The sequence below is a fragment of the Pelophylax lessonae genome (assembly GCF_965119305.1).
Source record: "Pelophylax lessonae genome assembly, chromosome: 3".
NCBI lineage: Eukaryota > Metazoa > Chordata > Amphibia > Anura > Ranidae > Pelophylax > Pelophylax lessonae.
In genome coordinates, this window is record NC_138770.1 from 584,164,450 (window position 1) to 584,182,081 (window position 17,632).

The 17,632-nt window shown below is 39.6% G+C and overlaps 1 protein-coding gene across 2 annotated transcripts in view; it reads left to right on the forward strand.

Annotated features, from left to right (window-relative positions):
* MEIS1 (Meis homeobox 1) overlaps positions 1 to 17,632 on the forward strand; it is a 192,581-nt gene that overhangs the window by 43,445 nt on the left and 131,504 nt on the right. For both annotated transcript variants that reach the window (XM_082250164.1, XM_082250165.1), the window contains exon 7: positions 5,875 to 5,986. In XM_082250164.1, coding sequence (XP_082106290.1) covers positions 5,875 to 5,986 — 112 coding nt within the window. The remainder of the gene's footprint in view (positions 1 to 5,874; positions 5,987 to 17,632) is intronic.

Genomic DNA, 17,632 nt, shown 5'->3' on the forward strand with positions numbered 1-17,632 from the left:
CTTAACCACTTCCTGCAAACCGACGTAGCTCCGCGTCGGCTCAGAGAAGTGGTTGTACCGCAGTGATGCCTGCAGCTAGAGGCATCATCCCAGTACCATTTTTTAGAGCCGGCGGTTGGCTTTTAGGTGGTAATGGCCAATGCGGCTTGGGGAGCGCTCGGCCGTTACCCCAGCAAGCGGGAGGGGATGCCCCCTTCCCGTCTCCTTCCGCGGCTCTGCCCTGGTCTCCCGTCCCACCGGGAGACCCGATCAACCAGCTGGTTGGAATTCCGATCAAAGCCGGATTCGGCTTTGATCGGGTCTCCGATGTAGTAACCCGGAAGCGGCGTGATGATGTCACATCCGGGTTACTCAGTGGCTAAAGGCGCCAAATTTAAAAAAGGGGCAGTATTCAAAAATGTTGATTTCTGCATTTTTAATACATTGAAGTGCAGTGGAGGGGTCTGGGGTCTTTTAGACCCCCGGTCCCTCCATAAAGAGTACCTGTCACTGCCTATTAGGGTCACAAGGGATATTTACATTACTTGTGACAGCAATAAAAGTGATTTGATTTTTTTTTTTTTTAAACTGTGCTAAAATTAAAAAATTAAATAAAATAAATGGACAAAAAATTTTCAAGCACCCCCGCCGCCGTGAGCTTGCGCACAAAAGAAAACGCATATGGAAGTCGCCCCTGCAAATGAAAGGCGCTGTTCAAACCACACATGTGAGGTATCGCCGCGATCGCCAGAGTGAGAGCAAAAATTAAAAAAAAAAAGAGCTACACTGTATCTCTAAATTGGTAACGGTTACATTTTTTTTAAAGTGTCGCCTATGGAGATTTTTATTGACCGTAGTTTGTCGCCATTCCGCGGGTGTGCACAATTTTAAACCTTAACATGTTAGGTATCTATTTACTCGGCGTGACATCATCTTTCACAATATACAAAAAAGGTTCTGTGGACCCCAGGATTCCTTTAGAGGTTGCTAGGGGTTCCTTAAATAATAAGCATCTTCTGCTTTTAGGTTCAACAAAGGTTGAACTGGATGGACTATTGTCTTTATTCAACCTCACCTACTATGTAACTATGTAACTATATGTAACTTCTTCTTAGGTGAGTAACCACTAACAGCAATGATCATTTTAGCTATCTGTAATGGAGGAATTCTTCCCAACGACCACAAATGGAAGGAGTATTATTCCTACTGACTTTGTCACAAATGTATTGTGAACTGTAAATATAGAATTATTAGCAGGGGTTCCCTGAACTGGAAAGGTTATTTCAAGGGTTCCTCCAGGTTAAACATTTTGAGAAAGGCTGCTCTAAATGAACTAGGTACAGTAGTTCTTCATGTCAAGTTTACGTGGTGATTTCCATCTGTACAGAGACTGTGGGTAGGATGTGTATCTTGTATTTCAGCCATTCTTCCAGTTTGTTTGGAAGACAGCTCTGGATTGGTGCCGCTGAAGGCTGCTTAGTGGCAGATTACTTTGTGGACAGTAGAGGGAATTGCTTCAATTGGCTTATATCCAATTTATAGGTGGTAGCTGATAGACTCTGTTAGGGCCTAGGGCTGCTACCTACCTTATAACAACAATTGGGGCATTACTGCAGGAAACACTTGGGTGATTGAGGAGGAGCATGTGATAGACATTGGGTGCTCCTCTCCAATCACCCAAGCCATTCCTCAAGGAATATGATCTTCCAACATTGTGCTGTTCTTAGTGGTTTCAAACAGGGCAACACAAAAAATGTATGATACTTAATTTAAATTCCTAATACCCATTGCTACACAGTGATTATATAATGAGGAGCGAGTTACTACAAGACTAAATTTTGTATGTAGTCCACACCTACCCCCTTTCATTCAGATATTTGAGTGGCATTCTAGGCGTCCGTGTGGTGTAGACATTTTTGTACAGGATTCTAATGTCAAAGCATATTTTTCAGTACGTTTTGTGAATATGGTCATTGTTTAAAAAAATCTGTTATACTGTATTTTCAATGAACATGCATTTTGAGCCACTTTATGAATACTTCCTGTAAGTGTTAACCTTTGAAATGCAAAATGAACAAAGCTCGTCATCAAGTAAAGTGTATTTGCCTCAATCCAAAAGACTTAGTTTGGATCTTGGCCACTCTCCCTGTGTATCCTTGCCCCTTTCTCCTTCCTCTGTAATTTGCATGTGTCACTTCTGACAGTTTTCTCTAACGCTAGGTAATCCATGATGACGCAACAGAAAAACAGTAATTCTTCTGCGCTTAGGTGCTGTGCTGCCCTCTCAGGACCATGGGGATCCACATAAACTAGAAAACAACAAAAACAAAAGAAGGGCGCACCGAACTAGTGCAACATCATAAAACATTTTTTGAAGAGTAAAAAAATAGTGTCATGCAGCATACTCACAAACACATGCTGTAAATACGCATATAAAATCCTGATGCAGTCAGGTGACCTCCAGGACAAGGATACTGATGAAGACGGTTCTCCCTTGAAACATGTCAGCCCTACCAGTACAGATGCCTCCAGTCCTTCTGCAGCACTGACAGTATCCTTGTCCTGGAAGTCACCTGACTGCATCAGGATTTTATGTGCGTATTTACAGCATATGTTTGTGAGTATGCTGTATGACACTATTTTTTACTCTTCAATAAATGTTTTATGATATTGCTCTAGGTTGGTGCGCCCTTCTCTTGATTCTCTTGTTTTTGTTGTAGTCCATGATGACAGACCACCCCCCCCCCCCCCCAGCATACAGAAATTGTTTCACAGCCTCGCTAAGCTAAAAATGTGCATGTTTCCCAGTAGGGCTGTTTAGAGGGGGTGTGTCCATTGCCTCCACTCAGGTGTCAGATTACACTCAGCTCTGTGCTGTGCAGTGTGTGACATCAGATCACTGCCCCTACCTTCTGAAATACAAACATCTATGTGTACTTTACAGGGCTCAGGAAGAGAGTGGGCTGCAGATAAAAAGGGACAGCTTATGTGGGAGGATTTGATTTACCATTGTTCATCACCTGAGGCTTGTCATTTAAGTGGGCCTTATGTAAAGGTTTATAACCATTGTAATGTCACTTTTTACATTTTATGTATCATATTATTTATACACATTTTTATATTCTCCCTCTAGCAGCCATGAACAGTATATATTAGGCAATCAGACAGCAAAAACAGCTGAGATACAGAGGCTGATTTATTTATCCTATCTTGTGAAAAGCACATTCCTTTTATATTTTTATTTATAAGAAAATTCATATATTTTATATATCTGGACATGATTGGATATTCAAAGTGAACAACTCTTTCAGTAAATCAGACTGCCTCAGCCACACGGAGAGTGCATTTTTCTCAGCCAGTCACACCTGACTGTTAAGCCATACATGGATCTGAGTATTGATCCATCGATGGGCAGGCTGATTGTACCCATTGATCGACTTGGGTACAACCAGCCTGTCAGATTTATCTACATACAGTTACTGCCAGCGGTTATAGCCGCTAGCAGTAATTGTATTCTGCCCCGGCCTGAAATGCTTCCTATGCCCCCTGCTGGCGGAATACAATAGAACAGCGAGAGGAATTTTGACTGTATTGGTGGGGGAATCAAGCAATTTTTTTTCCAACCGTGATGGAAGGAAAGAAAATCGTATCATCTATGGCTGTCTTTAGGGCCTGATTTACTAAACTCCAGTGATGTGAAATGATCTCATGAAGTTCAGTCATGTGCAAGGGAATTAGAAAAATGAAAAAGAGCTTTTGCTTTGCAAATGGATGTTTGCGGTTCACACAGTTTACTCGCTGCTTTAGTAAACGGCACACTTTAACCAGTTTTTTGCGATTCGGCACTGCGTTATTTTAACTGATAATTGTGTTGTCGTGCGACACTGTACCGAAATAAAATTGATGACCTTTTTTTCCCACAAATAGAGCTTTCTTTTTGTGGTATTTGATCACCTGTGCGATTTTTATTTCTTTGCACCATAAACAAAAAAAGAACGACAATTCTGAAAAAAAAAAACCAATATTTTTCACATGCTGCTATATAACATTTCCAAAAAAAATTTAAAATTCAACATTTTTCATCCTTTTAGGCCAAGCGTATTTTGATTGGTTTGCGCAAAAGTTATCACGTCTAAAAACTAAGGGAAAGATTTATGTCATTTTTATTTATTTATTTTTTTTACTAGTAATGGTGGGAATTTTCAGCGGGCCTGCGACATTGTGGCGGACAGACTGGACACCTAACTGCCATTTTTAATACACTTTGGGGGGGACCAGTGACATTATTACAGCAATCAGTGCTAAAAATATGCAATGTTACTGTAATAATTGGCAGGGAAGGGGTTAACCTAGGGGTGATCAAAGGGTTAAGTGTGAGCCTAGGGGAGTGTTTTTTAACTGTATGGGGGCATGGCTTGTGAAATGATCACAGAGACCTGTGATCCTATATAGAAGGATCACAGGCGCTCTATGATCATTTCAGAGAGAACAATGGTCAGCTGTGTTTACAACAGCTGACCGTTCTTCTCTCTCAACGAGGAGTGATCACGGGTGCCGGGGGCAATTGCGGCCACTGATCCCTTGGATCGGCATCCCGCTGCCTAGTGGGAGGCGGGAGCGTGCCACTAGCGGCCCGTGCTCACCCCCCAGGCACCCCTCCCGCGAAATGACGTGCCCCTTCGTCGATTCACGCAGCCGAGCCAGCCTGCCACAGTATATACGCAGTGGGCAGTCAGCAAGTATTTAATAATCAAACCCATAGACTAACCACTGTGTAGCAACACTGAGCAAGAAGTATGTATATGTAATAGGCAAATATGACTGACCTATAGATTTATATGTGAGATATACATACAAAACAAAGTTTTTTAACAATTAATGCACAATTGAATTATGTTGTTCAAATTCATGTTTCTAAAACAGTATGAAAACAATTCTTTGTGACTATAAAGTTATTTATTGGAATTAACCAGTATGCCAGTATTGGAGCTGTGAGAGCTCTTTATGAACTCATTCCCGGCTATGCGGACTAAAAGTGCAGAGTGAAAAGAGAGGCGTGAAAATAGTAGGGATACTAAAACCTCTGTAGTACATGCAAATCAGTTTTGGAAGACCAGGTGAGGCCTGCAGATATTTTGAAAAGCTTTCACTAAAAGCTAATTAAAATCCTTTCTAACGATAAAAAAAGATCAGGGAGGAGAGTTGTTGTGATTGTGTTTTTCTAAGAATTTAATTTACAGCCAATTTTTCCTATCTGAATGTTATTTTCAAATTCACCCAGAGATAAGGACTAACATCTGTTTTCTGTTCAATAGTACAAGGAGGCTCTGCATGGGGCTGAGTGTACATAGACCATGTGAAGCCATTGTTATCCTTCCTTTTTTTGTCCCCTTGCCTAGTCCATTTGCCACATACCATCCGGCAAACAGCTGACACATATCGGCTATTATGGAGCCCGGCCTAATTGTGTCCCAATCTTTAAAAGCTTCTCTGTGCTTGTCTTGTGTGATGTATCAGAGGCTAAGACTATATAAACAGCAGTATCAAAGACCACTCTCATTTTTGCATTTGCAGAGTAACAGACTGTTATGCCAGAGGGTTTGTTGCTGCTAAATATATAATCAGAATCTAGAAGCCGTTATTTGCCTTTTCTCCGGAATGTTTGTGTTTTCGATGGTAATTCAGCATGCAATTATGAAAGATTTCCACAGCAGTTTAGTTCAGTGAAAGAAACTAATGCAGATCCATTTGGCAGCTTTCCTTTAAATTTGCACATTAAATTGGTTCTTGTTAAATATATGCAAAAGACAAAATAACAGCGCTTGGGCTTTTTTTTTTTTCTTTCTTTCTTTTCTTTATTTATTTTGCTGATCAAATTTCATTGTGTATTCACAGCCTTCCTGGAGCAGAGACCACGACGACACAGCGTCAACGCGCTCAGGGGGAACTCCTGGACCATCCAGTGGGGGGCACACGTCGCATAGTGGGGACAACAGCAGTGAACAAGGTAGGAATTTATTATTGATAGTGCATATTACTGTGTATTAACAAATAACTGAATGTATATCTACAGGTAGTCAATGCACATAATAAATGTTACTGGTGCCCTAACTTTGGTATTATTGCTTGGATCCCTAAAATGCACTACGTTGTTATAGATAAGCCCATGCAGCACTGTTTTTGTGGTCATGATTATGTCTAATTTCCTGAAAATTTGATTTTTTTTAATGTTTCCCTAAATAATGTAAATTAAAGGTTGTACGGATTTGTTTTATGGATAAATGTATTGTTGCTTTTTATAGATTTGCTATTTTCTGTTATATATTATGATTGATGTATTGGTCATGTTAGCAGTACATTCCACAAACATGGTTATTGCTTGTTAGTATTTGATTTTATGTATTTTTTTTTCTGCTGCAGATTGTGCAACACAGTCCCTTGTGAATGTAGAGAATTAGAACTTCACCACTTTTTTTTTTTTCTCTACCACAGTTTTTTTTTTGTTTTTAAAAGCCCCACTCATACCCAAACATAACCCCTGCACTGAAAAGGTTTAATGCTTACCAGATCTAGGGGTAAAAGAATAAGCTGCAATACTCATATTGCCCTCACACCCACTAGCTTTCACCACAATGTGTGACTCGTCCCCTGGAGCCGCTACCTTTCACTACTCCATCAGTTACCAGCTTTCTGACGTCATCATGTACCATGCAAGACCAGCAGTCCTATATTGCATGTGAGCATAGCGAGGGCCTGCCCTTAACTTGGAGATGAGGAGAATACTGGCTACCAGGGGAGCGAGGATTAAGGAAAGTATTACATCTTATTCCTCTACCCTGGGGATAAGGGGCATTTTTTGTTCTATCCCGGAATTTCGGCAATGCTCGACAACTCATGCTGCATGCCTTTGTGTGATGTGGTGCTACTCATTCTGAAAGTTTTGAAGTGGGAGAAATAGTACATGCAGCTTTTTTGCCTCATTTTTATACTTTAGGCACTTTAATACTTTGATGTTGTAAATGTATGACATGTATTGTTTTTTTGTAATATGTCTTGTACTTTTTAAAGGTTTGCAAATTAAAAAAAAAAAAAAAATATATATATATATATATACTTTAGGCAACCCATTCAAATAAAGGTGCTGCTTTAAGGCAACGCACATTGATGCACATAATAATGCACTGCAATCTGCAATGGTGTAAATGGGCCCTAGTAAATCACCCCAGTGTATATTTACCTGTTAACTTTATGGTGACATATTTCCTTTAAGCAAAACTTTCATTCCATATTTTGTTTAGACAGACGTGGCTAATGTCTGAGCGGTGTTCTTTAGAGGCATTTAAGGCCTGCTTGGAGGATTATTGTTTTATAAAGTAGAGAAATTGATTAGCTATTTAGTGAAGGCTGTGACTTGAAATATGCATTCTGCAACCTGGTTACTAACAGAGAATGGATAATGTAGACAGCTGGAGTGTTTTCAGTGTTATTGGCTGCAGATTTATATAGATTAATGTGAACAATTATCAGAGCATCTTATAATGACCATGTATGAGATACCCTTATAAAGACAAATCGCCTATCAACACCTGTATTTGACTGCTCATCCTAAACATGCAGGATTAGGCAACAGTTAGCATTTAAACTATTACTAAAATGTCACCTATTTTTCCCACTGATCAACTAAAAGTAGCCTGAAAATACTTATATGTCTGTTTTTATTTTCTAATTAAGGATAAAGTAATATTTATATCAGTTTAGAAGTAACCAATCAGGTTAAAAAAGAATTGACTCGCAGAATGAGATTTAGGGCAAGCTCATCATGCATTGCATCCTGTGAACACTTTCAGCTGCTTGGACAAACTTGACTAGTAGTTGAGCTCCGGTATGTAATCTACTGTTGGTGAACGGTTAAATCAGAATTAAACTAACTAATTTAACAGTTTAAAAAACAGTTATATTCCTGGGATGCTGGGATTGCTAACTGTCATATTTGCTTGTGCTCTCAACCACACTGTCAAACGATCAAATGGCTGGGGTGATAACTGATCACATGTGCAGCATCATGACAGATGCAAAAAAAAAAAAAAAAAAGAGGCCAAGATGGCAGCTTCCTTGGCTGAAAAAGAGGGGATGATTTAGTTTTGCTTTAAGATCTGGGTTATCGAGTTTTTTTTCAAGCCATATTTTTTTTATAGTAGGAGCAGGCTAGAGCCCAGTCTTTGCACCATTAGGGAGATTTTCACTCATATCCTGTTCTAGTGACAATGTTGTCCCAAGGACAGTAGGGGTAAATCTGTTTAACAGGAACACATTGGTAAGAAAATCAATTATTATCAATAGACTGAGGAAAGAACATTAGCTCTGTTAGGTTTTTATTGCTGTCTCTGATTCCAGTGGATGTTTGACCCACATTGTTTGTCACCAGGGCAGAAAATGAGGGGAAACTTTCCCAACAGGATACAGACAGCACAACTGTTTCTTACTCTTTTTAAAAAATAGATTTTTACTAGAGATACATAAATATTTTAAATAATTTTCTTTAGTAGCTTTTATTTACAAAGCAAAAAAAGTTTGAATATTGTAAAAAATATTGTAAAAAGTAAATAAATGCCAAAAAAAATGCTTTGAAGGTAAATCTTCCATTGGAGACACTTGGTCTGGTGACAGTGGCTGGTTAACATTCACGGTTTTGTTCACGTTTCCTGCACAGAAGGGAATTTGCTGCCTTTGCGATTTGCATGTGGGTGCCAATGAATTGGTAATGGCACCCTCAAATGCATCTTGTGTGTTTGCAGGCCCAAATCACATGGTACCCCAGTACCATTTGGACCATTTGGTTTGGGGCAGTGCAATCTAAAGTTAGTGCTTCCACTACTTTTCCTGTGTTCCAGTGCAATTTGTAAACCATACTAATAAATAGGCTGCAAAACTGGATCGCTTGGGAATGCATGTGTTCCAGTGTGAACCTGTCTTAACCCTGAAAAGCCCACCCCACTCCTATGCAAATGCGTACTTGCAGGGTAGTTGACGCAAAGCTCCATCCACTTAAATGGGTCAAGTTTGGCTGTAGTACTGCCTGCCAAATGCGACAGGGGAAATAAATGCTTTGCTTTGTGGCTGCAGCATATGTTAAAGTCTGAGCAGCTGCATGTTCCCCTTTGGGTAGGCAGTTGGGGGCCAGTGAAACTGCAACTTACAGCCAGCACTGTTTTTACAACTGTGTGAACGAAGTCTTAGGCCCCTTTCACACTATCCGTCCATCGGACGGATTCCGTTTTTCTCAGCGGGGGATCGAGCCGCCGATCCCCCACTGAGCAGCAGGAGGACAGCTGTGTCTCCGCGCTGTGTGCGGAGACACAGCTGTCAGTTCCCCATGCATCTCTATGGGGGAAATCGGATGGGAACGGACCGTCGGTCAGTTCTCATCTGATCCCATCCGATTCCAATCCGCTGGACGGATGGAAAATAGGGTTTCCATCCCTCCAGATTTGACGGATCGAATCGGGTCGGATGTCAGCGGACATGTCTCCGCTGCCATCCGATGCCCCATAGGAATGCATGGGGGGACCGTTCAGATCCCCCAAAAAAACGGACAGGCGGATCTGAACGGTCCGCCTGTGTGAAAGGGGCCTTAAACCTCTTTTTTAATGGAATTGATTTTAATGTCTTTTGCAGGTGCTTTTTTTACACCCATTCACCACCATTCCCATACTACAGCAGCAAGCTTTTGCACAGGTTTATCGAAGAGATTTCAGTATTGGCCCTCAAGCAAGTGTCCAGTGTGCATGCATGCATGAGCGTTATAAACTAAGGATGGATGCTTGCAAGAGCATTGGTTATGATGTGGGTTGTAGAAAATGTTTAGGTTAGCTAGCTGCATGTTCCTTCAAGCACAGCATAATGCATATGTATGGAGGCAGAGTATTCTTATTGTTTTAGAGTATACCAAAAGAAAAAATATTGGTAATATTCCAAGCAAAATACATTGGTCCCAATCACATAGGTGATTTATAAGGCTGGCCATACATTAATTATTTTTTTACTTTCAACCAGCAGGTTAAAAAAAAAAAAAAAGACTGAATTCTCCCATATACACATTCAATGTGGATGGGGGAATCACCCCCACTGTGCTATTGTATTCTGATGGCGGGGAGACTTCCCCACCATCAGAATACACTGGTCAGTGTAGCCATCAGCACTTTACAAATACATTGTCATATTGCCCTGAATGAGGAAGCTGACAGTGCCTCTTTCAACAGTGAGGGCCTGGTTCACACTGGTGTGATGCAGGAACACTGCAAATCCACTGTGGGTTCCCGCTTCTCACCTAACTTGCAGGCAGTTCACACTGCCATACGCAAACTACTGGGAGTTTCAATACAAAGTTAATGACACTCCCAGATCAGTTTGCATATCGCAGTGGGAACTGTCAATTCAGACAGGATCCAATTCTGGTGCGAACCAAAAAAAGGGCCCTGCATGACGCGATGGGAATTCAGCCATACAATCTGTATGGCTGAATTTGCATCACAAAGACATCGCGTGAAATTTGCATAGCAGTGTGGTGCGAATCACATGCAATGTCTGACATTGCTAAAGTGTGAACGGGCCCTGAAACACAGAAAGCCTAATTAGAGCTGGCTTTGCAGGGCACACCGTAATTAAATAATCTATGTATTAGTTTATACATATTTACTTGATGCTTTTTGTATTTTATTTTTTTTGGTCTGCTATAGTCTTCTGTAGTATGTACAGTACATGGTTAAGTTTCCTTGGATAAGTCTTGTTCTCCTGTAAGGTTTTTTTGGAAGTCAGCAGGAGTCAGTGTATGAACAGTAGTTGGCTAAATATTTCAACCATGAGTTCAGCTTCTCTGGCACAACAAGGCTTAACAGTCATTATGACTAAACAACATGGGGAGCTCATGGTGCTAGACTTATGGGCCTCAGGGTGGCTTCAGGGAGATTCTTTTTGCACTTTAAGATGTTTCTTGCACAATTTGCATGCTCTGCTGGTTTTTCTAATGTTATTTTAGTGCTATTGTGTTACAGTTTCTAAATTTACCATGGTAATTACTGACATGTGCAAAGGGGTAGATTTACTAAAAGAGCAGCATGTTCACTTATTACTTATTGTTAATTATCTGCACACAATATTACAATTTTTTTTATTTCCCTACACATGGTAGGGTATTTGAAATTAACACATGTATTAAATAAATGACTGCTTATTGTATAGTATGAAATGGTTGTAAAATTAAGATTTCTACAACATGCATAAAAACATGTGCACCGAACTGATGCTGAAATAATACATTTTAAACAATGCTTATGTGTCTGTTTAATGCGCATTAATGCTTTTGCTTTTAAGTCCTTGTTAAGGACCCTGCTCATTTAAAATTAATGTGTAATCAAAATGAAAATGCTTTGGTGGAGGTTAATCTGGAGGAGTAGGTGTTCCTAGGCAGCCTGTATGTGCATGCAGACTGCCTTAGGTAACCCCACATGTAACTAAACCTCTGTGATTGAAAGAACTGAAATCCAATGAATGAAAGAGATAGGTCATCGATATTAAGAGGGGTAGAAACAAGATAGAAGCTCAGGACTGGTCCAAAAGGTAGACAGAAGTGGCAACCACCTTGGGTGCTTCAGCAGGAGAGGAGGGGGCACAAAATGGGCAGGGCCTGCTGAAGCCTATGTTGCTGAAGTACTTCACAGCACATTGGAGGATAGTGTAGCTGCATCTTCTAATTCTAAAAATCTCAGTGGGCAGAGATATGTAACAGCAGCGAGCCCCAGGAAAGTGATGACTCTAGCTCTGCACACTTTACTGCCTCTGTAAAGCTTTGTGCATAAATCCTAAAGCCTAGAACACAGGGGCCGAATATCAGGCGATTCAATAAAAAACGGCCAACATTCGGCCCATGTGTATGGCAACTGGTCCAGCAGAAGCCTTCAGTTGGACGAGCATGCTAGAAAACCAGCAGCCGACCATCTCCTGATCAGTCCTCTCAGCCAATGGGTGACCGAAGCGTTCTAGCGGGGGACCATTCCCCTGTCAGAACACAATAGAACAATAGGGGAGATCACTGTTCTAATATCAAATTTTTAGAATAGTAGCTCGACCAGAGGTGTCAGGTTTTTTTTTGGTTCGACCCACGTGGTGTGTACTAGGCTTTAGACTGATAGTAAGAAAGAGTTTAACTCTTGTGAATTTAGCTCAAGACAATATACATTTACAAATACATACTCTGCTTGAAGCAGTTTCAGTGTGGTCTCCTTTAAGCTCAGTACAAAAATGTCCCTCAAAAGAAACTCTGCAACCTGAAGCTTTCAGTAGCCTTGTGTCAAATGGTACTTCTGTGGACTCTACAATGCTAAAAAAAAATGTGTTATGATTGGCTGCTACTGCTTTTTCAAATGCTTTTCTCTGTAACATTTTTAAAATATTTATTTTTTTGAAGGCAAAATACAAAATAAATACCTCCTATTTGCCCCTAGCACCCATTATTTTTTAAACATACCTTTTTCCTATGTATAAATGTTTCTGCAGCCTTTTGGGAAATCAATATGGCTGTTATCCAAGCTTTACAACCACAAGGCCATTGGAGCATGGCATTGCAGTTTCCTAATGGAGATCCCTGGCAGCAATCTATAATGTACTTTTAATATGAGGAGGAAATGAGAGGTCTCTGGAAATATAACTAATGTTTCTCCATTCCATGAAACCTTCGGTCAGGGCAAGAGTTAAAAGGAGAAAAAAAATCAGGCAGTAGAAGGGTAGAAAAAGTGAAAATGTAAAATACAGTAAAATGGTGCTAAAAAAGCCTGGAAGCTGCAAGTAATACTTTGTAAACTGTTTGTCAGAGGGCAAATCCATAGACCAGCACAAGTGAGGAAGCTAGCAGCCTGACCAAAGCATTGAGTCTTTTAGTTCCTAGTCAATGAAAGTATGTTTCTTTGTGATGATGTGCAGAAACCTGAGAGATTTGGGGTTGGTTTAGACCTGCATTTGAAGAGCCGTTAAAAGTTTGATCCAGATCAAGCCTCACTCTCCTGGGAATCAAGGCAAAACCTAGCAGCTAGGTCAAATGCACACTTTGTTTAGACTCACAGACTTTGCCCTTGTGTGTACATTGTACCTTGAAACTAGATACTAATATACATGCTTCTGTTTAACAAGCAAAATAATGTGGGGTTGCCTTTTGGTTAAAAAAGACAAGATTTTAACAACGAGCTTCGGGGATGCTTTTGTTTTTCATATACATCAGGGCAGTAAACCACCCCATTATTGATAGAATCATTGTGAAGTATTTTTAGATTAATGATAATAGCAGATTTCAGTCTGGATTCTTACATTTAATGTATCCATGTTAGAGTGCGTAATGTTCTGCTTCTCGAACAAATTCTTGCAGGCTCAGACAATTGTACATTCTAGTGTAGGGAATCTCAAGGTAGCAGTTTTCAGCAAGCACACAGAGCTGGACTAAGAGGGGGAGGTGAAGGGCCATGGTATGTTCCAGATGACTGAGCAGCGATTTATATACCAGCTCTTCTTTTTTTTTTACATGAACAAGAGAAGTAATAACTACGCAGAGCAGGGCATTTTGGAGCAGCTTGCTGTCTGATGACTAATGTGATAGAGTGCAAGGGAGCTTGCTGATTGGACATCTTAATGAGCACATTTCGAGCTGAGTTTGGGCTGCAGTTCCCCTTGACCTTTGCCCTTTATTGACCAAACTGACACTTCATTTTTCACATACTTCCAATTATGGCTTGTCTTAAGTGTTGCCCGGCCTCCTTTATTTCTTTTCTATGGATGACTTTAGAGTGATTGAGGCCACAGAAGATATTTTAATTCGAGAAACTGGCATTTCAGGTTTAGAGAGTAATATGAAACTGCTGTCAGTTAGCTGAACCTGTGCTAGAGAAGAGATATCTTTAATACAAATATATATATATATATATATATATAATCATACTCATTGTAGAATAAACCAAATGTAAAATAAATACACGCATGTCTATGATGCAAATATTAGCTGCAACCTGTGGCACACTGCACATGAGTTAAGAAAAATGCAGAATAAGTCAAAGGTTTTCTGAATGTATTGTAGTCAGAACCATGAATTAGGACCATATTCATGCAAGTCATTTTTATTTTGCTGCTTCTGCCCCTGTGAGAACAGTTTGTGGTTGTTCAGTTCTATACGCCTTGCATAATGTAAATAAACATATTCTTCATGTGATTAAATGTCAATTTCCTAAAGATATCTGCCTTAAAATAATCCTGCTATAAACCTAAGCCATTTGGATGGTGCATAAAATAATTAAATAAGTAGGGGGATACATTAATTAAAATCTGCATGTCAAAATGATTAGTAGATCAAAAAATAAGGCCAGCTAAAATGTTATTAAAATGTTGACTTTTTCCCTGTAAAGTCTTAGCTTGGATCCATCCACATCCTACACCTCCCTATTGATTAGTGAGGTTGTCCATTACAGATTAGGGCCGAGCTCAACATTTAAATTAAAACCATCTTAACTGCTTACATTTCTTGATCTATTGATCACATTCCAGGTTCATTTTAAAACTTACATGTGATAAGGCAACAAAACAGAGCAAAAAGGCATCCAAAAGTCAAACCCGCTTCATCTCAGAAAAATTTGGGCCTGGTTAGAGTCAAACATTCGGACTCTGATTTTATGAGGATAGATACTTAAATATTAATAATGTATGTGACTTAATTTCACTGCAGTATATGACACGTCCTATAGTCCATTTAAACATTTGTCTTGAGCCAATCTAATGTGTGGTCTGCTTTATCATATTATCTCTCATTAGCATACTAAATAACATGACTTTTTTTTACTATAATATGGAAATGAAATAATATGTAAAATGGCAGACTGAGGTTTTGTCTTTTCTGTAAGGTGACCCCGGTTTCCCAGTAACTGCTTTACTTATGAGCTTATTAAAAAGTTAGAAAAAAAATGAGCTTTTCATACTTCACAGGCATTGATGTGAAAATGAGCTGTCCTGCGAGTAGTTTTCTTGATCATTTTTAGAACAATTGATTAACTAAAGAGCTCCTGTCATTAGCTGACATTGAATGATAGCAATTTGTCACAAGCTAGGAAGGTCATCCAGACAGCGCAGACTGTGGCTTGTCTTTGACTGACCTTTACTGATTTCACTGATGCCATTATCATGTGCTTGTTTTTGACTTGATATGACCCTCGACTGGGAGAGACAGGGCAATATTTAACATAACTATTGTTTTATTGTTATGTTAAATACATTTGATCCCAGCCTTCCTTATGGGGGCAAACTGACCACAATGCCGAACATCTTTGTGACGCATAATATCTTTATTGCCTCGGTTTTATTAGTTGAGAGTTGTAGTTTAAATCTTATTAAATGAGGGCCTGTGAAAAAATGCTCATTACATGTTTTAATGTATCCCGTCATTTTTTATTGTCATGCAAAGCTATTGGATTCTTGCATTTAAACATATTCCACTTCTAATATCCAAGATGAACTGCTTATTTTACCATATTTACATGTAATCCTAAAAGCTCCAGCAATACAATAACTTTTTTTTTATTTTGTTTGATTTACATAGTATAGACACAACAAAGTACTGCAAATTTGATAATGCCTTTATTGCAGCTCAGGATCAAAATATAAAAATGTGCTGTAGGAAAGGTTAAAATTAAGCTAGACAAAAAGTATCTACATCCTTTACAATAGAGGGTCCTAATGCCTATTAGATACCCAGCCCCAACTGTCCCAATTCCAAAGTTCAAGAATGCTTCAGATAGACCACTGCCAATCATGAAAGTGAAATATAGAAATGAACACAGTAAAACATCAGAAAACACCAGAATGAGCTGGTATAAATAGTGAGTGAGGTAAAACAATATTAAAGAGGATATACTCACAAACATAACATGTTAGTCTGTCAATAATGTTGGCCGCAAAGCTTTTCGTAGGATATTTGGACACTCTATGGAGCTCTCCTACAGGTATTTCTATTGTCCCCCAAATTATATGTTTTGGAGCATGAACCCTTCACATCTCTTATGCTGTATACACTCATATGTGTTGAAGCGTGGGTCCCCCACAACTGCATGCCTTAGGTTCTCCAGTTTGCCTGATTGTGAGCAAGTGACCTTTTTTTAAACCCACCCAAATCGATCTAATCCAGCCACTGAAACAACATTTTGCCCCAGCAGATGCACAGTTACCTATAAGTTAGGAATCCGTATGAGGTGTAACATGCAATGAGGACAATAAAGTATCAGATGAACCTTTACAATCATGATGAATGAATGACATATTCATTGGAATCCTTTCAAGGGTGTCTATAGACCTCATATGTACTCATATCCTCAAATTCTAGGCAAATATGCCAGTGTGTGTAGAGCTTGGTACCTCACATTTAGAGCTGCTACAATCTAATGTCTATCATATAAAGCCCCTGCGGACTGCATCCGTTTCATGGGTACCGGATGCAGAGTCCTTAAATAGTTTGCAATATATTTCTTATCTCCTTTTGACTTTAAAGCAGGTTTCCTTAGAAGAAATGGCGGACGTGGTACATTTTTTGCTCTCTGCCAGAGAGTATTATCACATGATGCCTTGTGATACAAGCTGATTGCTGAACCAAGAAAATCATCTGGATTGAGCAGATATGTGTTGGTGTTAGAAGGTCTTGTGTGAAAGCTCTGTTTCCCCTTTTGTAAGGAAGAGATACAGTATTGATGTGTACACTCTCTAATGCATCATATCGCTGTTTGATTTACAGCCGTAGCAAGCCTCCTACGAGAAGTGCTTGGCACATCTGACTCGGGATTATTAACTATATGACGATGATGATCATGAAAATAGGAACTAAATAAAATAGAGAACAAGATAACCAGCAGTTTAAAATAAATGAGTCTGGGAATTTCAAACAAATGAGATTTGGTTCAGACGTTAAAAGTTTTATTGCCGATCTGTTTCTGTTTTGGGGGGTTAACATTTTGTGTTTGTTTTAAAGTGGAAGTCCAGCCAGTTTGGATAGAGTGCGGAAGGGCAGGAATACCTGTCAGTTTCTATTGCAGTTGGTGTTCCACTTCTGTAGATTTTCCTTGATTTCCTGTTGTGTTACCAGTGCAGGAAGTGCTGACTGTGCCCTCGCTAGTGGGATTTTCTCTTGTTTTCTTAATAGGAGTTGAAGAAAAATCTCAAATGGGGAGACATATACTATAGGAACCTAATAGAGGTTCTAGATCTGCACCACTCTGTCTAACATGGAGTTTCACTAACCTCTTTGTGAGCGCAATGCAACGTTATAAGTTCAAATGTAAAATGTCCCTTACCACAGGAACCTTAATTAACCTTGCATCAGAGGAATATGCAACAATATGTGTTCCTATCAATTGCACCAGTAACAGGAATACCACACAATGATATGCGGTGGAAACGAGCTGAGCCAGCATCTGAGATGTGATCGTGGAGTATGGAGCCTGATCTTGCCTGGAGCAGCATGTAAAATATTTGACACGTGTTCCTAGTTCTCAGACCCACTGTCAATCAGAAAACCTAGTCGTAAAGTTATTGTCAAGTTAACTGACGCATACCAACATTGCTAAACTTGGTCTACGTG